General features: G+C 51.6%; 11 protein-coding genes across 11 annotated transcripts; 3 read left to right on the top strand and 8 right to left on the bottom strand.

Moving 5' to 3' along the window:
• Positions 1 to 262: 262 nt before the first annotated feature.
• On the bottom strand, positions 263 to 3,749 carry PtrM4_139620 (AMS1, Alpha-mannosidase; the record flags this gene model as incomplete). Its single annotated transcript, XM_001938005.2, has 3 exons — positions 263 to 1,699; positions 1,748 to 3,515; positions 3,589 to 3,749. The coding sequence occupies 3 exons, from the start codon at positions 3,747 to 3,749 to the stop codon at positions 263 to 265; spliced, it is 3,366 nt and encodes a 1,121-aa protein (XP_001938040.1).
• A 654-nt stretch (positions 3,750 to 4,403) lies between these two features.
• Positions 4,404 to 4,736, bottom strand: PtrM4_139630 (uncharacterized protein; the record flags this gene model as incomplete). The annotated part of the gene is made up of 1 exon (XM_001938004.1): positions 4,404 to 4,736. The coding sequence occupies one exon, from the start codon at positions 4,734 to 4,736 to the stop codon at positions 4,404 to 4,406; it is 333 nt and encodes a 110-aa protein (XP_001938039.1).
• An 856-nt stretch (positions 4,737 to 5,592) lies between these two features.
• PtrM4_139640 (uncharacterized protein) lies at positions 5,593 to 5,900 on the bottom strand (the record flags this gene model as incomplete). The annotated part of the gene is made up of 2 exons (XM_066109433.1): positions 5,593 to 5,751; positions 5,811 to 5,900. The coding sequence occupies 2 exons, from the start codon at positions 5,898 to 5,900 to the stop codon at positions 5,593 to 5,595; spliced, it is 249 nt and encodes an 82-aa protein (XP_065960355.1).
• Positions 5,901 to 6,810: 910 nt separating this feature from the next.
• Positions 6,811 to 8,296, bottom strand: PtrM4_139650 (UbiH, 2-polyprenyl-6-methoxyphenol hydroxylase and related FAD-dependent oxidoreductase; the record flags this gene model as incomplete). The annotated part of the gene is made up of 2 exons (XM_001938002.1): positions 6,811 to 8,181; positions 8,231 to 8,296. The coding sequence occupies 2 exons, from the start codon at positions 8,294 to 8,296 to the stop codon at positions 6,811 to 6,813; spliced, it is 1,437 nt and encodes a 478-aa protein (XP_001938037.1).
• A 522-nt stretch (positions 8,297 to 8,818) lies between these two features.
• Positions 8,819 to 10,067, bottom strand: PtrM4_139660 (uncharacterized protein; the record flags this gene model as incomplete). The annotated part of the gene is made up of 6 exons (XM_001938001.2): positions 8,819 to 8,825; positions 8,876 to 9,064; positions 9,121 to 9,725; positions 9,775 to 9,854; positions 9,906 to 9,966; positions 10,023 to 10,067. The coding sequence occupies 6 exons, from the start codon at positions 10,065 to 10,067 to the stop codon at positions 8,819 to 8,821; spliced, it is 987 nt and encodes a 328-aa protein (XP_001938036.2).
• A 427-nt stretch (positions 10,068 to 10,494) lies between these two features.
• On the bottom strand, positions 10,495 to 12,449 carry PtrM4_139670 (Amidase domain containing protein; the record flags this gene model as incomplete). Its single annotated transcript, XM_001938000.2, has 5 exons — positions 10,495 to 11,043; positions 11,093 to 11,650; positions 11,708 to 11,972; positions 12,161 to 12,291; positions 12,342 to 12,449. The coding sequence occupies 5 exons, from the start codon at positions 12,447 to 12,449 to the stop codon at positions 10,495 to 10,497; spliced, it is 1,611 nt and encodes a 536-aa protein (XP_001938035.2).
• Positions 12,450 to 12,747: 298 nt separating this feature from the next.
• On the top strand, positions 12,748 to 15,041 carry PtrM4_139680 (UbiH, 2-polyprenyl-6-methoxyphenol hydroxylase and related FAD-dependent oxidoreductase; the record flags this gene model as incomplete). Its single annotated transcript, XM_066109434.1, has 3 exons — positions 12,748 to 13,085; positions 13,111 to 13,215; positions 13,265 to 15,041. The coding sequence occupies 3 exons, from the start codon at positions 12,748 to 12,750 to the stop codon at positions 15,039 to 15,041; spliced, it is 2,220 nt and encodes a 739-aa protein (XP_065960356.1).
• A 362-nt stretch (positions 15,042 to 15,403) lies between these two features.
• PtrM4_139690 (uncharacterized protein) lies at positions 15,404 to 16,063 on the top strand (the record flags this gene model as incomplete). The annotated part of the gene is made up of 1 exon (XM_001937998.2): positions 15,404 to 16,063. One exon carries the CDS (start codon positions 15,404 to 15,406, stop codon positions 16,061 to 16,063), a length of 660 nt encoding a protein of 219 aa, XP_001938033.2.
• A 352-nt stretch (positions 16,064 to 16,415) lies between these two features.
• Positions 16,416 to 17,048, top strand: PtrM4_139700 (uncharacterized protein; the record flags this gene model as incomplete). Its single annotated transcript, XM_066109435.1, has 1 exon — positions 16,416 to 17,048. One exon carries the CDS (start codon positions 16,416 to 16,418, stop codon positions 17,046 to 17,048), a length of 633 nt encoding a protein of 210 aa, XP_065960357.1.
• A 249-nt stretch (positions 17,049 to 17,297) lies between these two features.
• On the bottom strand, positions 17,298 to 17,615 carry PtrM4_139710 (uncharacterized protein; the record flags this gene model as incomplete). The annotated part of the gene is made up of 1 exon (XM_066109436.1): positions 17,298 to 17,615. The coding sequence occupies one exon, from the start codon at positions 17,613 to 17,615 to the stop codon at positions 17,298 to 17,300; it is 318 nt and encodes a 105-aa protein (XP_065960358.1).
• Positions 17,616 to 19,274: 1,659 nt separating this feature from the next.
• Positions 19,275 to 22,874, bottom strand: PtrM4_139720 (uncharacterized protein; the record flags this gene model as incomplete). The annotated part of the gene is made up of 1 exon (XM_066109437.1): positions 19,275 to 22,874. One exon carries the CDS (start codon positions 22,872 to 22,874, stop codon positions 19,275 to 19,277), a length of 3,600 nt encoding a protein of 1,199 aa, XP_065960359.1.
• Between the last annotated feature and the right edge of the window lie 176 nt (positions 22,875 to 23,050).

A 23,050-nucleotide genomic window follows, 5' to 3' on the forward strand; every position in this document is an offset into this window, starting at 1 on the left:
GTAGATTAGTCGACAACGGAAAGTTGCGGCTTTGATGGAGACTCGGGTAGGAGACTTTGGCGTCTGGGTAGTACAATGTGAACAATGATTCTCTCCATCCATTGCTTCCTCTTTGTTCAGGTGATGGGGTATGTTGAATTTACGTTGTATGCATCACTTGGTGTTGTTGGTGATATCAGTGCTCGAAATGATCATAAATATTCATAACCTGCTACCCACGCAAACCAAGCGCCAGCGGTACTAAACTAGAAACACATCCCCACTACTCAAGCACCAACTTGAAAGTCGCCACCTCAAACGCCCGAATCTCAATCGGCACACCCTTCTCCTCCATCTCCCCATCCTTGACACTAACCTCTCTAATCCCCAACTCCTCCTCTTCATCCTCCAACGCATTACATTTAACCACCTTCTTAACTTTCAAGTCACCCCAAGTTAGCACACCCTTACTCTTTCCACCCAGCGAATCGTACACCCTCAGCACAACACAATGGCCGTCTTTAACAGGCAACTCACCCCTCGATACATCCTCGTCGTCCTCACCGCGCTTGATGGTATCCAAGACGAGGTTGTCAGCGCCGTAGATGTGGAAGGGGTTGAGGAAGCTGGTGTGTGCGGTTGAGAGACTGGTGTTGCGACCGACGATTTTGAGGGGGTTGTTGAATTCAAAGGCTTTGCGGACAGTGCGCTGGTCTAGGGGGCCCTTGTGCGGGAAGATGGCGTAGCGTGTCTTGTGGGAGCCCATGTCTGCGTGGGCGTCTGGGGCCTTGGAGGAGCGGAGCAGCGAGAGACGCATGACGTTTCCAGCGACGGCGAAGCCGTATTTGCTGTCGTTGAGAATGGACACACCGTATGTTGCTTCAGATAGGTCGGCCCACTTGTGGCAGCAGACTTCGAACTTGGCCATGTCCCAGGATGTGTTGTAGTGTGTGGGTCGGCGGACGATGCCAAATTGCGTTTCGTAGCTGGCTTCTGTGTTTACAATGTCGACGGGGAACTCGACCTTGAGGAATCGCATCGTCTCGTGCCATTCAATTTCCGCATCAAACTCAATTGCTGCTGGTGCTGAGCCTACAGCTGCGGCGAGACTCATTGTCGTCTTGACCCAAGATTTGTCAGAGATCTTGGTTTCAATTTGCAGGCTCACGCGGTGAATGTTATTCTCTGTGACTGTAACCTTGCTGGGCTCAAGTTCCTGACGCGATTGCAAATGGTACACTTCGACATCCCATGCCTGCCAGTACAGAGGCTTATCATCGAAGATGACGAGCTGACCGGCCTTTGCGCCCTTGGGGATCAGCTCGCGGTCGGCAACTATGTCGTAAAGCGACGTGATTGCGCCCTTTTCAACTTGAACGACAAACTGTGAGTTGCGGAGCTCGTACACGTTGGTACGGATTTCTTGGATAGACACCTGGTTTGCCGAGAACTGGGATGCTAGAGGGAGGACCTCTAGAGCGCCCAAGCCCTTCTCTGTCCCATTTCGATGTGCAAGACCATACTTGGTCTTAGCAGAACCGTATCTTGCTTGGCTTGCTGTGCTCGGGAGTTCCACAATCTCCGTGCGATTCCATGGCAAGGTGTTCATGGCGAAGAGCTTAGTATCTTCATTCCAGGCCGACTCATTGTCGTCGAAACCGAGCTCGGCCAGCGCATCAGACAACAGTCGCTCTCCAGTAGCGAATACTTCGGCATAGATCTAGAAGAGTCAGCAAAGTGTCGCACAACCAAAGCTGTCAATACTTACGCGATCGGAGTCATCGTAGCACATTTCGATCGAACTTCCAGGCAGACAGTCGTGGAACTGGCACAACAGCACATTCTCCCACATGTCGTCAATATCCTTCTTGGGATACTTGTACGAGCTGCGTTTGCCAAACCCGTTCTTGATCGTAGCGAGAGTCGCAAGGTACTCAATGTCCCTCAGCATGATTTCGGACCTTCTGTTGTTGCGCTTGTTGTTGGATTGCGTAGTGTAGGTACCACGGTGAAGCTCAAAGTACAGCTCGCCGTACCATGTGACAAGCTCAGTGCCATTCTCGACCTTCTTTTCTAGACGATCGAAGAAGTCATCTGCAGAGTCACCAAGCTTGAGTCGAGGTAGCAGTCCTGCCGTGTCACTGATTCCGCGGCATCGCCTAAGCTTTTCAAGGTGCTGCCATGTTGGGCCACCGCCTCCATCTCCCTTGCCAAAGACAATCAAGGACGACTTGTCTTGGTCAAGAGACTTGTGTTGGGTGACGCTACGCTTGACGTCGCCAAAGTTGGCTTCGCAAGTATAAGTCTCCGATGGCGGCATATGGCAAACGACCTGGCTGTTGTCCAGAGCGACCCAGTTGAAGGTGGTGTGGGGGAAGTCGTTGATGTTGTTCCAGCTCAACTTCTGGGTCAGGAACCTCGTCATCCCAGAAATGCGACAGATCTGCGGCAACTGTGTGGAGTACCCGAAGGTATCCGGAAGCCAGAATGTGCGACACCGCTGGCCAAATCTACTCTCAAAGTAACGTTGGCCGTACAAGAATTGCCTGATGAGAGACTCTCCGCCAGGCAAGTTGGTGTCATGCTCAACCCAGCTACCACCGATAGGTTGGAAGCTGCCTTCCTTGACCTTCTTCTTAACACGGTCAAATGTGGATGGGTAGTATTGCTCAAGCCACTTGTACTGCTGTGCCTGCGAACAGCAGAAGCGAAGTTCGGGGTATCGGTCAATGAGATCGCACTGGTTCGACCAGGATCGGTTGACCTTGCGCTTCGTCTCGTCGAACGGCCACAGCCAACATGTGTCGATATGGCAGTAACCGATACCGTGCACGAGAGCCTCTTGGTCACCTTCGTACACCTTGGCGGAATCCACATTCTTTCCGACGTATTCGGCAGCAATCTTGCGAGCCGCCTTGAGGCTCTCCTGGCTTCCATTACCGGCAATAAATGTATCCATAATTCGATTGCAAATCTGTTGGGCATCATGCGCCTGGGTCGAGTCCGAAGGGAACTCGCGGGCAGCATCCGAGATCTCCCAAAAGTCAAAGTAAAGAGCTCTTGCTTCTAGGTTGACAGCCTGAACCTCGGCAGTGTGTAGGGTGTAGTACCTATCAGGAGCAGGCGGCTGGATTGAATCACCACCGGGAGCATTTCCGAACATTCCGTTGCATGCCATCTCAATGTAGAAGGTATGCTCCTTGCCGTCCCGGAACGCCTTGGGTAGTATCCATTGTGTCCGCTCGCCTCCGCCAGTCAAGCCATGTACAGTGTGTCCATCTTCCGTCCAAATTAAGCCCTCGTTATCCGCGTCCCAGACAAACTCAAGGTGCTCCTTGTCCAGCATGTGCTTGGGGAGAGTAAGCTGGACCTTGAACCAATGCGTCGACCAGCTGGGGCCGAACTTCTCGCCGACTTTGGTGGGCTGGAACGCGTGCGAGGTTGCATCTTTGAAAAGCGGACGTGAGAGGTTTGGAGGTGAGTAGACAGAGAGCTTAATCCAGTCGGTACCGGATGCGGTAGCCTCGGTGAGCTTGCTGTATGACGTATGAGCATTTTTGAAGCTGTAATAATGCTGCCTTACAGTATATACAGCCGAATAAAGCTTACCCTATAAGACTCTGTCCTCTATATTGTCCTCCATCCATAAACTGCCTCAAGCGACTCTGGTAAATACTGTGAATCTGCTTACCAACGGGACCAGCCGCCAGTTTGGGGTATTCTTTGGCCACAACTGGGACCGGTACATTGCGGTGTGATTCTCCGCCCATGATTGAGGATGGTTTTTTGTGAGAAAAGCTGGTTTGAGAGGGATTATGCTGAGATGGATCAGGGGCGTCAGCTGCAAGCTATAGCTGTTGTGGTACCTTGCATGTGCTGTCATGTTGGGGAGCTTTCCCCGCATCTTGGCAGTCGCGGCCCATGCTCATGCTCCATGATCCGCTCATCTCCACTTGGTGGCCGCTTCCTGTCCGACTCGAGTGTCCACGCGTTGAACGTCACTGCTGTACATGTATTGCTGTATGAGAATCTAGTGGTATGTATTTCGTTCTTGGTTGATAGATACAAGACGCGTTCCCCTCTTCAGCCGACTCTACAAGGATGCCTTGATGCTTCTTCTATCATTTCCTCACCTTCTTCCCCAATCCCCTAACCTCCCGATCCTCGTCCTCTCCACCCCTCTTCCTTTTCAGCCTCCCATCCTCATAGTACTCTCGCAACCTCCTATGCCCTTCTGTACCCCCCGTTCCCTTGCCTATCGTCCATGTACCCTCCACTCCGTCCCTCTCCCTCCCACACTCTCTACTACTGCAATACCTTCCAATTGCATCTCTAAGCCTTCTATCACTCAGCTTCAAGGCCAACCGCTCATTCAAGCCCTTTTTCCTGTCAAGCATGGTCTGAATACGGTAGAATTCCTTGTACTATTCCAAATCCTCCTTCTCGGCTTGTGACTGAATGGTGGCTGCAAGGTAGGTGGCGTACTCGGGATCGTAATCTTCTGGGTCCTCCTGTTCGGTGTCGAGGAGATTATGGGCGGCGGTCGACGTGCTGTTAGTGGAACCTGGGGAAGACATGGTCCCTAGTAGGTGGCTTACAGAGAGGTTGTGATGGGCCGAAGCGCCCGAGGCTGTGGTGTTGGAGTCCACTTCTGATGTCCGAGTGACCTTGTATTCGTGTCGCAAAGGACTGTGGCCGCGCCATGAATAGTATGGGTCCTTCCATGAAGCCTTCGGTGGCGTGGGCGGTGTTACCATTGCGATCGGTGTAAGTCTCAGGCACGCTAACAGGTCTATGTTCTTGAGAAGATATAGCTAAAATGGTGGGCTGCGGGTATAGTGGGTTGGAAGAGTGCGGGGGTATACAGGTCGTGGTGTTGTTTTGTTAGTGTAGCTATTGCGACAGGAGAATTATTGCCCTGACGTAATTGCACGTCAGAAGTCTAGTAAGTGAAAGTGGAAGTGGAAGTGGAAGTGAAGGTGAAACTGAGTCATTGTACACTGCGCCTTGGAACAACAGCCACGATGAATGAGCGTGAATGAAATTGTGCGTTCTTTCAATGTTCCCTAATAGGACACTTAGGAAGGAAGCGGCTATAGGTGCACAGGAATCTCTTTATCAGTGCTCAATACTCTCAAAGCTTGTCGCGCACATAGACGCGTGAAAGTTCCAAGGCCTTCGGTCTAACACTAGATGACCAACGCATCCCACCCGTCCAATGTCTCACAATTATTACAATTGGACCACCACCACATTGGTAACCTAGCACGTCGCTGTAAAGCACACCACACCAGGAAAGTCAACATTCCATATCCCATAAAACTACCGCATAACAAAACCCACCGTAGGAACCACCCATAGCCATGACAATCCAGTCGAATACATCACCGCAGTCTTACACAGCTGCAACGCAAGCCAGAAACAAACCGCCGGTGTACCAAGTTTCCTATCCATCCCGCATAGCCCACCCCCAAGAAAGCCCACTAGCGCCTCACAAAGGGAAAACACGTAGACTACCATTCTGCCCAACAGACGCAGCGCACTAAGCAGTATCAACGATGTCTGTGCTGCAGGAGCTGACATGGCAAGTTGCACACCCGATCCATCTCGTAGTCACAGTCCCTTAGACCCCGACCAAGAATACAATATTCCAGCCAACAGCAAACAAACCACCAACAGCAGCATCTTGACTTGGCGGAGCTGTTCGGCAACAGCGTCATTTCCTGCATCTCTTTGTGACGGCGGCGGCACATAGGTGTCTCTGTTTGGCTGCTGTTCCAGTTAGCCTCAATGTCCAACCTGAATGACATGGACGCCGTGTTTGTACCTACCTTTGCTTGTTCCGACTCTAAAGACCATTTTCTGAATTGTCGTACCGCAGCGCTGACGGCTAGTGTGAGTGCGATTCCTCCGATTGCCATTGTGAGGTAGCTTATATCTTGATCTTTTTCTTGGATCCGAGGACTACGATACGATGGGGGGGGGGGGGGACGCTTGATTTCGGACTAGGTTCGACTTGTAGAGATAATTCGAGGGCTACGATGTTGCGGTGATGTTTCGTTTGCGGATTCTGTAAACTCGCAACACAAAGAGGCTTGATAAAGAATTCAGCGAACACTCAAAACCCTGAACACGTAGATAATCCTTCGATTTAAACACAACCCGAACTCTAGATTCTTCAACTCTTCCTCTCAGCTTGCAGTTTCGCCTACGCGCGGCAGCTAAGCCTCCCACCAAGCTACCTAGTACCTACACGTAGTACAGACTACCTATGCAAATACGTCTCAAACGAGATCGAGGCAGTGTACCAAACACGCGAGGCAAACTGACTAAACCATCGGAACAACTCGCGAGTAGTAGGAGTGTGGCACCGCTGTGGGGGCTTTGCAGGTTTCAGCTGCGGCTGAGGGCTCTTTGCGTGGTCGCTACACTGCTCAGCCTGCGCCTTCAGTCAAGCATGGCGGAGAATAACAGTCGGTTAGTCGGTTAGTTGGGGCTTTCAGCGGAACCGATAGCTATGTTCGGGTGCGAGGGGTTGGCAGACGAGGTACGCAAGTCAGCCTTGCGCGACTTCAACATGTGTATGAGAAGTTCAGCCGATACCTTTGGACTCACCTTAGTGATAAGCGAATGTTTTTGGTGGCTTGTCCTCACGCCCTATGGCGTTCAATATTTTCTCTCGGCTCTAGGTTTCCTCAATGTTGGGATGTGAATAATACTTCAGTTGTTGCTACTTGCTGCATAGCTCGTCTTGCTATCATGCTTTTGAACTGAAGATTCAACCTACAACATCTAGCCGCCAGAATCGCAAGCATGTTAACCATAAATCTCCTACAGCACCGCTCTAACCCCCTCTCCACCCATTTCTGCCCTGCTCTCGGCCTCATACTCCTTCCACCTCTGCTCAACATCCTCCTCACATACATACGTAAGCAACCAGCTACCAACCCCACCCCACCTCCACGCCAATGGATCATCTTCAACTTTCAACCCCTTTGCCTCATATTCTTCCTTGCTAATCCTTCCCTTGCCGTTGAACTCCCCAAAAGCACGGAGGGTGCGATCACGTTCTTGCTGCACGGGACCATCATGAACGTGGTAGAGGTATTGCTGGCGATTTCCGCGCGAAACAACACGTTCGGTGCGTTCGCGGCGGCAGCGCTCGTAGACGGCGAGGGCGCGCTTCTTCTCAGCCGTGGATTTGTTCTTTATCTTGGCGAGACAGAGGCCTAGGACATGACCGTCTTCCAGAGACATGCCCGCACCAGAGGCAAGGTATGGTAGGGTTGCGTGTGCAGCATCGCCGAGGATGGTGTACGCGCCGGATTCATGTGACCAGGTAGGATCGAGACCAGGTCGGATCATAAGACGCCATTTTGACACTGATTGGCATAGAGCGAGAAGCTTTGGTATCCGTGGATCCCAGTCTTTGTAGAGGGAACGCATTTCCTCGACGTTTCCGGCGAGTGTATTGGCACCTGCGGGCATGTCGTCTGGTACTAATAATACCATGTTGAAGAGCTTGCCGCCACGGAGTACATAGTTGACAGCGTGTGCATCTGGCCCCATCCAGTAATTAACCTGGGGGTCTTCTACAAATCCTCTTAGCTCGGGATCCTTGAGCATATCTTCTGTATTGAGCAGAAGTCGATAAGCCAAATCGCCTGTTAGGAGCGGTGGGTCTTCGTGGCCTAGTAGTATCTCTCGGCACTTGGAGTTGATACCATCCGCGCCGACCACTAGATCAGCCTTGTAACGTGTTCCGTCCAGACATACAGCAACAGCTCTGGTAGAGCCGTTATGCGCATCATGCTCGTATTGCACATCCACAACCCTGGCCTTGGTAGTCATCTTCGCACCCAGCTCAACGGCCCTCTCTAGCAAGCCCATGTGTAGGTTGGCCCGGTGGAAGTCCCAAAATGGTGTCCCACACTCCTTCTCATACTCATGGAAGTCCATTTCGCTTATCTTGTTCCCCTTCCAGCCGATCATATTGCATAGTCGCGGCATGGTGGCATGCTGTGAGAGATATTCTTCGAGGCCCCAGGAGATGAGAACTCGTGATGAGTTGGGGAGGCATTGGATTCCAGCACCAATTTCGCCTATCTCAGGCGCGGATTCGAGAATGTGAATGTTATGACCGGCGAGTAAAGTCGATATGGCTGCTCCGAGGCCACCGAGACCAGCGCCGACGATGATAACCTGGTTTTGTGTCAGTTTAAGTCGTCTGGTTTCAAGAGAGACGGCTTACATCGAGCTTGCTTGAGTCGTCTCTGTATTGTTTCTGTATGATTTGAGGTTTAGTACCGGGTGCCATGATGTCACGACTTCTATACACTCAATGATGAACGTCAAGCTTCTCGTAGCAACAATGCTGTAGATTAGTATATGCCGGTGCAAGCGATACACAGTTCATCAGATATATCAACGTATATCAAAAGGGATATGGCTACTCAACCGTCACCGCTTGCCGCCATCCTCACCCACCTATCGGCATCACGACGCGTGACAACTAGCTGACAGCAGCTAAACCGATGCATGAGATTCACGCTTATCCTAGGCCTGCATCTCGATGCATCGTCTAGCCTCGCATCCAGAATGGGGAACCGCTCGATTGGTGGAGACCACAATAAGGTCGCGTTTACGGCAGGCCGATTACGCGTAGACGCAAGAGTGGGGGAAAGATGTCGGGTGCTGGGTGGAGGCTCGATGGAGGCGTGAGGGGTTTCCATGGATCCGCGGACATCGGCCGTACTTAGTCCAGATCTCAAGCTAGGTTCCGATATTTCCGACATTCCGAATGAGAGATGAATAGTAAAGACATTTGAACGACAACGGATTAAAATCTTGATAAAAGTGAGCATTTGTGATCGTTTCAGCATCTTATTGGTACTACTGCGGCATAGGGCCGTCGTAATCAACCAGCGAGTACGCCTTGCCCTCTTTCTGCAACTTCAAAATCTCACCCCGTGGGGCCGGCATCATGGCACCCTCGGGTACCTTGTTGTTCTTCTTGAAATCATCTGCCATCTGCTCCATTGTCACCCATTCCACACCCTCATGCTTGTTGATATGCTCGATAATCCTGTCACAAAGGTTAGTATCATGTTCGGTACTTGTCCAAGCTGTCCAACAACATACCTTTCATGCATCAGCACAACGTGTGGCCTGCCCGAAACATCCGGATGGATTGTCATGGGGAAAACAAACTCATCGTACTCGCGGTAGAAGTAATCAAAATGATCCATCCATATCTGTTCAACATCCCTTGGGTTCACCCAGCCATGAGAGTTTGCGCTCTTCTTCATGAACATCATCGGTGGGAGATCATCGATATACCAAGATCCCGGGATCTCTACAAGACCTGTCTCCTGTCCTTTGACTAGAGGCTTCATCCACTCCTCGGCTTTTTTGCTGTAGTCAATCTTCGTCCATGAGTCGCCCGTGCGTAGCCAGTAGCAGCGGTGGTCTTCATGCGACATGGAATGGTCGTATTCGATACCATAGCTCAGCAGCAGCTCAGTGCCTTCTTTCGAAGTTTCCCACCAAGGTGCTACGGAACCACGAGGTGGTTTACCATTGCAGAAGGCGGTGAGTTGTTTGTAGGTCTTGTCGAGAACATCACGTTGCTGCTCAAAAGTCATATCCGCCGGATTTTCGTGAGAGTAGCCATGAAGACCAATCTCGTGACCTGCGTCACGGACCGCCGCGCAGTCTTCGGGAAAGGTGTCAAGAGAATGGCCAGGCTACAAGCGTCAGGAAATTTTATACAAATGTAGCGCCGGGTGGCTTTACGATGAACCATGTTGCTTTGATATTGTACTTATCAAAGAGCTTCAGTAGACGCTGGGTTCCTACTGTTCCAGCCCAAAGACCTATCGAGTATGAGCTACCGGTAGAAGATCAATGCTAGTAAGGCTTCTTACCTCTGCTAATGTCGCTCGTAGAGTCTTCCCCTCCGTAAGATCCAAGCCAGCCAGCAACGGCCTATATATCTGCTGTTTAGTGACCGCTCGCGTACAACTTGTGCTAGGAGATCTCACATCGATGTCAACGCCATAACTCACGAGGACCTTCTTTTTGCCCATAGTTTTTGATTTGAAAAATGAAAATCAATTGACTATCATGAAATCCGAGAAGGGAGATTGTGGCGAGGAAAGGATGATGTGAGGTTTGCTAGTAAGAAAGGCAGTCGCACAGCTCACGATAGCGTGTAATTACAGCTACCCCGCTTATTGTCGGAGCTGTCGGTGCAGCTCAACCTCGTGAACGGGGCCATTTCGCTACTCAATTGGAAGGTGGGGGAAATTATGATTCATCGTGCCTGCCGACGGGCTTATCGTCGCGTGGTCTACATGTGCGCTAGCGCCCATCCTTCGTCCAACGTCGAGCAGTTATGGGGAAAGTGCAATAACAGTCTCTACATTGTGAATGTTGTGATTACCACGGGAGGAGCGTCGGAGACTGGAGAAAGCTATCCCTTGTGTGAAAATTCCCAATTGGTATCTAATAGCTCTAAGACGTGCACTTCAATATGGTATCGATAGCCTTGGCCGCACCTAGCGCCTTCTCCTCCTGCAACCTGCGTGATACTATCTGTACGCCTATTGGCATTCCATCCATCGCATCCAAATCAAAAGTGTTCCAATTCCATTCGTCTAGCGTATTCCGGGGTTGGTATAAGCCCATGAGTCCTGCAGCCTCGCCATCAAGCTCTTTCGATACCTGGCCAGCGGGTAGCACTACAGCGGGGTAGTCGACAAAGTTGAACACCTTGGTGTACCCAACCCATCGACACTTCCGATGTGGAACTGCGGAATGTGGCATGACTGGTGTTAGTAGTACATCGATTGGCTTGCCGCTTTTCTCTGACTTGGTGGAGTTCCAGAGGTCGAGGTAGCGCTTCTGCAGTTCCAGTTTCTTCTTGTTCAGTTGCCAGTACTCGTATACAGAGACGGGTTTCCCCTTGTTGATCAGGGCCTCCACGTGTGGAATAAACGGCTCGCCGCCAGCTTCGACGTCCCGTCGGATGTCTTCACCGCCGTCTGCCGTGTAGTACTGATCCTGGTCAATGTCAGTGACGGGATGCATGGGTTAGTATTGGCAAATATACCATAATATCAATGCAATTTTGATGAAGACTACCTGGGCTCCATGACACCACTTCATGTCCTGCCTTTTCTAGCTTTGATGCAACCTCGTCTATTACGCGCGAGATGGGTGGGTGGCATTTGACAACGCCATCATCCCGCATGACCGCAACTATCAACGGTCTTGACTGAGCATCTTCGTAGACTTGAGAGCGCCAAGGCACGGGACAGCACTTTGGATCTTGGTCCCAAGGGCTTGCATCAATGACGGCCTTGGTGACTGCAACGAGGGAGTCCATGTTGCGTGCCATCGGCCCTATGACGGAAGGTACGTGCTCTTGGCCGTCGGTTGAAACTGATACGCCTTGGTAAGGAAGCCGTGTACTACTCGGCTTAAGGGCGTATAGTCCGTTCATGTGGGACGGTATTCGCACGCTACCTCCAATATCAGTGCCCCACCCAACCATAGAGCCTTGGAGGGACAGAAGCGTCGCTTCTCCCCCGGTAGAGCCTCCGCAGGTGAAAGCGGGGTCTTTGGGATGAACAGTGAGGCCCCAGAGTGGATTGTCTGTCTCGCACCACTACCAAACGTCAGCCCAACAGTCCTGAGGGCTGATTGCGGAAACATTTCCGCGTACCATGATGCTCTGTGGCAGATTTGATTTTGCAACAATGATTGCGCCCATTTCTTTTAGTAAGGAAACCAACACACAGTCTTGCTGCGCGGGCTTGAAGGCGCGCCCGACATAGCCTAGTGTGCTATCATATCCCTTGACATCGAATTGGTCTTTGAGAGTCATGGGCACCCCATGCAGTGGCCCAACAAGCCGGCCATTTTGCTTGAAGAAATCGTCCAGCTCATTGGCCTGCCTGATTGCATCTTCGAAGAAAATCTCTGTAAGACTACGCGGGTTAGTATTGCAATCCACGCTCGAAGTAGGATTAAGACCTGCCAGTTTGTCTGTCTATGTCAGCGAAATCTGGGGTACAGAGCTTGGCGTAGGGGCGGGCCGTACGCGTCGATGTGCGTCTATAGCGCTGACAAAGTGGTGTGAGAATGATACGATGTTTCAAGAGGCTGCTGACCTCACCGGTTGATGTAGGCATAGAGCAGCTGCGATGCCGTCATAGCACGAGTTGTGATGGCGATCGAAACTGAGTCAACGCCATCAACTGCCGTCAATTCACGAAGATTGCCATTCGTATTTTGAGACCTATTAAGCTGCCGTCGTCGTCAGCTTGCTCGGTTGTGTCGCAGATTGGCGGGTGTACCTCGGATTGTATTGTTTCAGCATCAACGAATCTCTGTATGGCTTCATCACGTAACTGTTTCTTTTTGGTAGCCGTCTGCTGCCATTGAGGGCCATGGGAGATGGTCATGATTGTTGAGGGAGGCAATACTGGAGACTGGAGTGGCGCGTATGTAATGTGCACCCGTGGACTCTTTACTACACACGGTACCTATCAACGAGAATACACTTGGCTGAAAAGCGCTCGATAATCGGGCCTCGCGGGGATTTCGGGCTCAGATATGGGCAGCCTATGCAGCGTTGTGCCCGTATCTGCGGCTCTTGAGGTATGAATAGTGGGGGAGGATGCAGGGGAGCCAGCGTCGACGGGGGAAGCTGCCGCCTGTTGCCGAAAGTCTCGACTGGCTCACGACGGCACGCATGCGCCCATGCCTGTCCTTTGCACAGCGTCACCCCATTACAGGGAAACCTTTTCGCCGCCAGCAGTACATGAAGGCAGAGTCCGCGGCGCCATGGCAGTCGTCAATGGGTTGAAAATGGGCAGCAGCTCAGCAGAGAATCAGACGTTGCCCCTCCATCTTCCTCCCGTACCTGTGTACCCCCATCTTTGCCTTAACTTAGTGGCCGACTATTACTGCATACAGCCGACTTTAAAGAATGGCTTCAATATGGTCACTCATGAAGCGCTCAACGTCAACGTCGACCAGTCCACCTACGTCAGTCAGGCAGAAGATGGCTCCCGGTGTGACCAGCCGAAGCAGCGTGAGTGAGTCCCGATCGACGGGGAGCAGCTTGGAGGGGACGCCGCAGTTTGTACACGCACAAGATACCGACTATTCGAGCTTCATGAGTGATGTCATGGTCGTCGGCGCAGGGCCCGGTGGCCTCATGCTCGCGTATGTGTTATTGTAGTGTGGGCCGCAAGACTCTCTCTGACCGTCACAGCGACAACCTCGTCCGATTTGGCATAAAGACGCGTATCATCGACGACCGACCCGATCGAACCTCGACCGGACGTGCCGATGGAATCCAACCAAAGTCGATCGAAACGCTGCGCCAGATGCGTCTTGCCGAGCCATTGCTACGAAAGGGCGTCAAGATCTACGACATTGCTTTCTGGAAGTCGACGGCCGAGCAGTCGTTGCACCGCACTGGTCGTGAGGTCCACTACCCCCCAGTGGTTGACCTGCTCGACCCCTACATCCTATTAGTACACCAGGGAATGGTGGAAAGCGTATTTGAAGATGACTTGAGGGAACGCGGTGTTGTCGTTCTAAGGAACACGGCCTTTGTTGACTTTGAGTACACGCCAATGTCCATCCGTCCCCTCACCGTCAACTGTCAACAAAACGTCAATCACGTGAAGAAGACCTTCTCCGCGCGATACATAGTGGGCTGTGATGGTGCGCATTCCAAAGTGCGCAAGTGCATACCGGGAGCGACGCCTGTGGGCTCTTCGACCGATGCCATCTGGGGCGTATTGGATGGCGTGCTTGACACCGACTTCCCTGACATCTGGAGCAAAGTGGTCGTCCAGCACGACACACTCGGATCAGTCCTCATGATCCCCCGTGAGAGAGGCCTTACCCGGCTATACATCGAGCTACGGCCAGACTCGACCGAGGTGGCTGGTGCAAAGGAAACCACACAAGAGTTCGTGCAAAAGCGAGCGCAGACGATATTACACCCCTATCGCTTGGAGTGGAGGAATGTAGAGTGGTTCAGCCGCTACAGGATCGGACAACGGGTAGCAGCGCGCTTCACTGACGACCAACAACGGGTCTTCATCGCCGGCGACGCGAGCCACACTCACTCGCCCAAGGCAGCGCAAGGAATGAACACATCGATGCACGACGCATGGAATCTTGCCTGGAAGCTCAACTTCGCTACGCGCGGTCTTGCGAAGCCTGCACTGCTCGAATCCTACGAACAGGAGCGACAGAAGATTGCCAAGGATCTCATCGACTTCGACTACGAGCACGCTAATGCTTTCCACGCCGGTGACCCAGCAGCGTTAGCTGCAAATTTCGCTAAGAACGTCGCCTTCATCTCCGGCTATGGCGTCAACTACGATCCCAATACCCTCAACGTGCTTGCAAAGGGCTACAACCGGGGTCACTTGAAGCCAGGCTTCTTATTACCGCCTGCAAAGGTCACCCGCTTCATCGATGCCAACCCGGTAGACATCCAGACGGATATCCCAGCCCTGGGCCAATTTCGTATCTACTTCTTCACTCACAACATCCGAAATTCCATGCCTTTCCTGGAAACTGTGTGTCATGCACATTCGGGGAACAGCTCATATGTTGGCCGAGTAACCGCTGCTGGCAACGCCTCATACACTGTTCAGCCTCCCCTGGCAGCACCACACGATCAATTTGTCATTCCCGAACGATACACTCCAGTTAGCGGCGTCTTCACATACGCCCTAGTCACCGATGAGGACCGCAACAACTTTGAGATTAAGGATCTGCCTCCGGTGCTCCGCGAGTCATCTTTTACGTTGTATCTCGACGACGTCCCGGAAAAGGATACCCGTAAGCAGACATGTATGCAGAAGTGGCTGGACGGGCTTGATGAAAATGAGGTTGTGGTTGTTAATGCCCGGCCAGACGGTTACGTGGGCACTGTCAAGCGATTTGCAGATGGAAGTAGAGACAATGGTACTAGGGCTGTGCTCTGGATGGACCAGTACTATGAGCAGTTCATGCGGGATATATAGAGCATGCTCATTGTTAGATTTAGTTCGCATTGCTTAGAAATTGAAGAATAAAGATACAGCTTAAACATGTGTTTATCCAACGTTCATTGCTCGAGATGCAGCAGCAGTAGCTACTAGACACAATCAAGTTGTGCTAATCTTCATCGAATGAAATCAATACACGTTACTCCACAAAGGGACCACAGCGCGGGAACCACGAGTGAAATTCAATTGAAGCCCAGGCTCACAAGCGACACGTGATGATGCACGAGCCAGCATCCGTACTGCCTAGACTGCCATCATAATGCGATTTCTCACCAATCTCGTACAATAACCAGATTTGCGCAATTATTCTGGCAGATCAACAAAGCCCTGGAATTGAAATGGGTGTTGTTGTATCGATCCTACAAGATGCATTCATAGTCCTCGTCTCAACAGTCTCCCTTCTAAAAGCTTTGTCTACCGAGTTCAACCAGGCTTTGAAGCGTGCATCCCAATCTCCCGGTCTTCCAAACCCCAAGCCATCCCAAACATACTGGCTCAGCGACCCTCCACATCCCGAACTCGTCAATGTAAGCTCGCCCGAGTTACCGAAAACCGCGGATGTGGTTATCATCGGTTCTGGAATTGCGGGCGCTGCTGTCGCGCGGTCGTTACTACACGAGCGACGTCGCCGCAACTCCCGTACGGATGAAAAGGTGGTTGTTCTCGACGCTCGACAGCTTTGCAGCGGTGCCACTGCTCGGAATGGCGGTCATATCAAACCTGCGGCGTACGAGTCCTTTTCTCGGTTCAGCAAGCTTTTTCCAAAGGATCGTGCTGCTGCCTTGACGCGTTTTCAATCTCGGCATATTGAGTGCTTGGTTAGTTTGTGCGAAAGCGAAGGCATTGAATGTGCCGAAGCTCGTAAGGTCGAGACTGTTGACCTTTTTTTGGACGGCCAGAGTTTCGCCAAGGCTGTCGCTAATGTTGATGAATTAAAGAGATGGTTGCCTGAGGTTGGGATTGCAGTGTGGAGGGGAGATCAAGTACAAGAGGTTTGAATATTACCTCAGGTAACAGAAGAAACACCAAAACTGACAGAGATAGGAGTTCGGTGTCAACAATAGCGTCGTCGGTGCGCTGTCATACCAAGCAGGTGCTATCTGGGCGTATCGATTCGTTGCATCTATCTGGAACGGCCTTCTAAATGATTTTCCTCATAGCCTCTCTGTTGAGATAAACACTCCTGTAGAGTCAATAAGTCTTCCAGAGGAGGCTCCGAAAAGCTTCCCATACGCTTTGAAAACCTCCCGAGGAATTATATTTGCCCGTCAAATAATTCACGCCACCAACGGCTTCGCAAGTCATCTTGTCCCGGGACTGCGCAGCAAGATCGTGGGTGCACGAGCCCACATGTCTGCCCAGCACCCAGGACAACGGTTCCCATACGCCGGCGGTTTGCACTCCTGGGGTGTAGTTTACGGCGAGGGCTTTGACTACGCCACACAAAGACCATCGAAAGCAGATGGTTCAAAAGGCGATCTAATGATTGGAGGCGGCTTCATGCGATCGCTGAAACAAGGTATTGATCAAGTCGGTCTGTACGACGATGGCCCCCTGCTCGAACCTCTCACCGCCATACACATTGCCGGTATCTTTCCCGCGATCTTCCATCCCAAATGGGGTGCTGGTGCCGAGTTGAAGCAGACATGGTCTGGCATTCTCGGTCTGACTGGAGACTCTCTTCCACTAGTAGGCCGCGTGGACGCAAAATTAACAGGACGAGACATCAAACGACGAAAACGCATATCAAACGACGAGTGTGGAGAGTGGATCGTGGCCGGTTTCGCCGGCGAAGGTATGGTATGGGCATGGCTCTCGGGAGCTGCTCTTGGTATCATGATTGCTGGATGCGAAGACGAAGACCTATCCGAAGTACCTGGTAGGCCAGGTGGAAAACTGAGAGAGTGGTTTCCACGCGAGCTGTTGGTGTCACAGGAGAGGATACGCAGTGCTGATATTAGTAATTTGGCCAATCAGTTGTAAAGTCATGCATTCATGATTCATTTAGATACATTTGCTTGCGAGAGACTCCGAGTCCTTCATAATGACCAGCTGGCGCGATATATGATACCAACACTCCCCCTGAGAGAGTTCTGCTCCAAGCACTGGGCTTAACCCCGCCATCGCGTGTACCTAAGCGAGACCCAAAAGCTTTCAGTAACTGCAGGAACCCTTGGTGTACTAAACTGAGAAATCCTCGATTACATGATTTAGAAAAGAGCTCTATGCTGCCTAGCAACCGAACCTTGTAACAAAAACCCCAATGCGGACCTTGTCTTCGCATGCAGCATGGCGGCCGTTCTGCAGTTGGCACTTATCGTTGAAGCACTCGTTGTAAACGGCAAAGAAATTCGTCGTTTCACAATGCTGGTTGCCAGAATTGTAGTCCGAGTGATCGATAGCATCGCATGCTGCTTGTGTGGCGGTAGGGTCGGTGTTACCCGTAGCCCCGTCAACGCAGCGGCATTTTCTGAACCCGGCCTTGGCGGAGACGGTTTGCAGCATCATCTGGACACCCAGCAGAGCTGTGAGAGACTTGGAAAGGTACATATTCTTCGCTGTAGTGGTATATATATTAGATGTGTAAATAGCGTATTTTTGATTGGCCTCACTTACACCTTTGTTGAACTAGAGTAGGATGTGTTGGTTATAGACTTCGATGAAGTTGGCTGTTTGAAGGAATAGTAAAGAAGTAGTAGCGAATTCACTTTATCCTAGGTACGGGCTGGAAGTCAAGTCTAGGAAAAAGGTTGTTTTTGATGCTAGAAAATTAGTTATTTCGACGAAAGAAACATTACAATATATAGTTATAGGACAAACTAGGAAGAGCATGGCCGTTCCAATCTCATGGAGGCTTTGCCGGGTTTCTTTTAGTCCAAGTTCTTATTCAGGAGACTTTGCATGCTGAGTGCGTTCATGCTAGAATGACTAGTGCAAGGGTGATGCGAATACGAATGAGCTGTTTTGGTATAACTCGTAAGCTGACATGTCACTCCTCTTCTCACATTGTATCGTCGTGATTAGCTTCATTCTTAGTTTCTTGGTCTGTAAAATCATAGCAGTTTGCTATTGGCTTGGGACGTACCTAAGTGCTCACCTCCTCGAACCGCGAGTCCCATAACGGCGCGTCTGCGATATTTAAGGATAGACATGGCATGTATAGCGAAAGAGAGTTCGGCCCTATACCACTCATCGACGCAGCAAATGTCAACCTAATAGTATTGCAGTCCATATTTATAAGCTTACTCACTGCCTAGGTAGATATAGAAGCAAGTTTCTGAACTACTGTGTACTATCTTGCGCCTACTTTAGTTTGAACCGATGTCTGGTTGAGCATGCAGGCTAACCTTCTTCTTTAAAAGGACTTGTGATCATGTAACCGGGCCGATATGGTTATTATCGCCTACTGCTACTTTCGCGAGTGTCGCCTTACCATATCTATCTGCCCCTATGTAGGTGAAAGCATCGTACAAGGAGACTTAGTGCAGTTAGTCGAAGCTGGGGATTGTGAAACCGCTTTGCCTGCATAGGTACCGCTTGCTCTTCTCGAGATGCCGCCACTACCACCGAATGTGGTAACGTGTCCGTGCGCGTGATGCGCGGATTCGCGTGATGCGCGGGGAACACCATATCCACTACTTCAAAAATGAAGCTATTAAGCCACGTATATAAGCTGTTATTATACGAATTTATAGAGGGGGAGTAATTAGATGCTTGCGATCAACTTGTACTATCTATATTTTGATGGGAGGTTGACGTTGCGGCCACGTGATGTGAGCTTTGATGTTGATGTTGATGTTGATTATGGTTTAACGCCCTATCTGTAACCTCCCATAGGGTATTCGGGCGGGTCCCGCCGTGGTCTTATAGTGCTGTCGCACTTGCCTCGTGGAACCTATTCCTAGGTGTTTTGTATCTAAGGGGAGTGATGTCCTGCCTATATACATGTTCGTGAAAAGGACTCCCGCCATTTGAAGCCGTTTTCCTACAATATTCTAGTATTTCGTGGCTTGCGCCTTTGATCGATGCAGTACAGTAACTGCTTTTTAGAGAGAGAAACGAAAAAGTAACAAGAGGCAATTTGAGATATAATAAAAGGTTTGAGAGAGAGCGTGTGGGTTGTGGCATCTATGCGGCGTTTTGCCGCGAATCCTACACTGAATAATGCCAAGGAATTCAGCGGGTCTTTGTGAAATTCAAAAATAGAAATCACTCGTCATAGAAGGAGTTCGTTACCTTCACGAAGGTCTCGAACTCTTGTGGCTGGTCTATTAATTGCGCGAGGTACGCTAGGCCTTCCTGTCTTGTGCGAGGGGGCACGATGGGGCGTAGAGGCCACTTCTTGAAGTGTGTTGTGGCTCTCTTGCAGAACACTAGGTGTTCTGGCGTCTTGGGCCTGCCGCATAGGCATTTCGAGGTATCCTCGTGGTTGAATTTTCGGTGGTACCATTCAAAGTCGCCATGCGTTGAGCGTATCATAAGGACTTTCGCGAGTATCCTTCGGGGTAGCCATAGCGCTGCGGGCGTGCGCCTAGTATCGTATGGCAGCTGCCATTGCGTGTACCATGCTGATAGCCTACTGCTCTTATCCTTCCACCAAGTGTCCCTTGTATGTTCGAGGAGGCGGCGGCCTACTGTTCGTATACCGGATCTTGTGGGGGAGGCGGCCATGCCGTATGGCTGGTGCGGGTCTTTGGCCTCGTTGTCAGCCAGCTGGTCGGCGAGTTCGTTTCCAACAATCTTCATGTGTCCCGGCGCCCACCGCGTTTTCACGCTGTAGGCCTCCATAGCTCCATGAATTTGGAGGAACGCCCATTGGGAGGAGGCAGGGGCGGCTCCGCGTATGCCCCATATTACCGAAGTGCTGTCTATGCAGAGTACGATCTCCCTCTGGCTAGGCAGTGAGAGTTGTAGTGCGTGTTTGAGTCCTCTGCACGCGCCTATAGCCTCCGCATCGAAGACGTGGCTAAGGGCATTTAGTGAGCCTTGTCCAGTCGCCACGGCGGCCTGGCCCTGGTATATAGCGTACCCGTAAGTGACCACCCTTGTACCGTTGATTTGTTGTTCAGACCCGTCTGAGAAGACAGTGATTGTCTCTTGTCCAAGAGACTCCCACCAGATGGTGAAATTCTGGGCAGCAATGTCCTTTCCTTGCCCTTGCGTTGGGTCCTGCCTCGACCCGTATGAAAAGTGAGGGCTGGCTAGGACGTTTCGGGGTGTGGCGGGTAGCAGTTGTGCTACGCGCTGAACCTTCGATCTTGGTATCCGTCGGTTGCCCGCTGCGCGTCCTCGTATGACTAGTGGCAGTGTAGTTCTATTAGTAAGTGGGTGCTTGTCGTCTATCGTGCGTAGGTGAACCGCAAAGCGGAGCTTAGCCTCCTCCAGCGCCACCTGTGCCGACGGCATCGCAGCTTCTCTTAGCAGTACTGCGTTTGGTGTTGTCCTCCACGCAGGGAGGATTGCCTTCGTGGCTGCTACTAGTGCCTGATCTATCGTGGTTAGGTGCCAGCCTACCCTAGTGCTGACCGTGGGTTTACGGGAAACCCTTGCAATTCGTGGGTTCTTCGTCCTGCCCTCGTACCATGTTTCGGCTCCGTATAGTAGTATGGGCAGGATACATGTTATGGCTGCCTTGCGTAGCGATCCTGCTGGAGGGCCGTGGGCTGTGTTGGCGAGGCTCCGGAGGTGGTTCGCTACTTTCCTGGCTTGCGCCGCCCTTTCCGCGACGTGCTTCTTGAAAGTTAGTCTCCTATCAAACCACACCCCAAGCCAGCGCAGCGCTGTCTGGCTTCCCCCCTGCGCAGGGGCTATAGGGTGAATTGTTTGATCTTCCAATTGGATTGGCGGCGCATGTAGTCCTTTCTGGCGCGTGAGGTGGATCAGCTCCCGTTTCTCTGGTGCAAACGTGATCTTGTTCGCAGCTCCCCATTCATTGATAGATTTGAGGTCCTCTGCTAGCAGTGCGACGTTCTCGTCTAAAGAGTGGGAGACCCGGTATAGGTTGATGTCGTCGGCATACCCGAACCGGAGTTTTCGGTCCTGGTTGAGTAGTTCAGCTAGGTATAGGGTGTATAGGACCGGTGATAGCGGCGATCCCTGCGGGGTGCCGCAGGCCACTCGATGTACAGGTGTAGTGACATTGCCTAGGCGTACTCGCACCCTCCTTTCCGACAGGAAGTTCTGGATAAATTTCCGGAGTAGGGGTGGCCACCCTTGTTGCCGCATTCGGTGTAGTAGCCTGTTTTTCAGTAGCGCGTCAAACGCCCCTTGGACGTCTAACGTGAGCATAGAGACATGCTCGTGTCTTGACCAAGCCATCTCCACGTCGTGTGTGAATGCGGTCGCCAGGTTCATCGCAGAGCGTTTTGGCAGCGCTCCACCGTGCTGTGGGCTTAGGATGTCAAAAGCCATAGCTGTGTGTGCTATGCGCCTTGCTATGATACGCTCGAGTCCCTTCCCTAGACAGGACGATAGGGCAATTGGTCTCATTGATCTGGGTGAGGACTTATCCTTCTTCCCGACTTTGGGTATCATGGCCACTTCTACCGTCTTCCAGGCGGCTGGGTAGTGGCCTTGTTCCATGCACGCCCGGTAGATGCCTAGCACTAGGTGTCTAATGTGTTCCCAGCATGCCTTTAGGAGTCGGACGGTCACCTGATCGGGTCCTGGGGAGGTGCTAGATACTCCAATCACGTAGCGTTCAGTCTCCTCCATCGATATGTATGTGTCCCATGGTAGTGGCGTGGTTTGCGGGTCGTTGTCAAGAGGCGGTGGTTCTAGGAGGTCGTCCTCCGCCGAAAAACGGTCGAGGATTGCCTCTCTAAGTGCCTCAGCTTTCTCGAGTGGTGCTGTGATTGTCCTACCTTCGATTACAAGTGGGGTGTCCCGTTGGTCGAATGATAGTTTATGCCAGCCTACTAGCTTGTATAGATCTTTGTCGTTATTACAGCCGTCTATGCGCTGCTGCCAGTACGTTCTCTTGGCTTTTCGTACCGTAGCTAGGAACGCACGGGTGGCTTCTGAGGGGGATTGGCCATAGTCCGACTTTTCCTGGATATGCCGCTTATACGCCACTCTACAGTCCTCTGTCCACCATGGGGCGGAGTGGCCTTTTTCTCTATTTGGTGTTCCCGCCGCGTGCATTGCATCTCCTATAGCTTGGGTGATTCTAGCTATGCTTGCGTCGATTACGTCCGCTGGGGCGCTATTGCTAATTGGCTGTACGCCTACTGTGTAGAGTTGAACTAGCCCGGCAAACCTATCTATGTTTCTCTCGTGGACCCGGTAGTGATGCTGTTCTAGCACCGCTCTCCCTCGGCTTGGAAGGACAGTCACTAGGGTGAAATGGTCTGACCCTGTATACATATCTTCGCGGACTGTCGTTCTAGCGAAGGGTATATTTGAGAAGGATACGTCTAGCACGTGTCCCGCCCGATGTGTTGGGTTACCTGCCTCGCCGATGTAGGGTATGTCGTTCTGAGTGGCCCAGCGGGCGATCTCTGCCCCCCTATTGGCCGACGTGGAGCCGGGCTCAAAAAGTTCATGGCGGGCGTTTAAGTCACCCCCTACAAGGCAGTTACGGGGTGGCGTTAAAGCTGTGAGGTATTGAAATGTCGAGTCATTCTGTGGCTGCCTATAAACATTCAATATGCGGTAGCCGTTGGCCTCGATCCATAGCACATCCCGGCTGATGCGTGGGTGTATAAGAGTAGCCCTTATATTTGGGCTCTTACGGGTATAGGTGAGCACCCGTGGTCGGTCAGTTCCCCACGTTGTGGGGTTGTTCCAGCTTATCACTGGCGATATCATATGGAATCCTGGGTGTGTAGAGGTCCGGGTTCCAGTGAGAGTAAAGGGTTCTTGGATGCATACTATGTCTATGTCTGCTTCCCATGCACGTTCTAAGGCTGTAATGTGGCAAGGCGAGCTTCTGGCCACATTCACCCAGCATACCTGCATTTGTCTGTGTCGGTGTGGCGTGGTTT

This window comes from Pyrenophora tritici-repentis, chromosome 8 (assembly GCF_003171515.1).
Source record: "Pyrenophora tritici-repentis strain M4 chromosome 8, whole genome shotgun sequence".
In the NCBI taxonomy this organism is placed as follows: Eukaryota; Fungi; Ascomycota; class Dothideomycetes; order Pleosporales; family Pleosporaceae; genus Pyrenophora; species Pyrenophora tritici-repentis.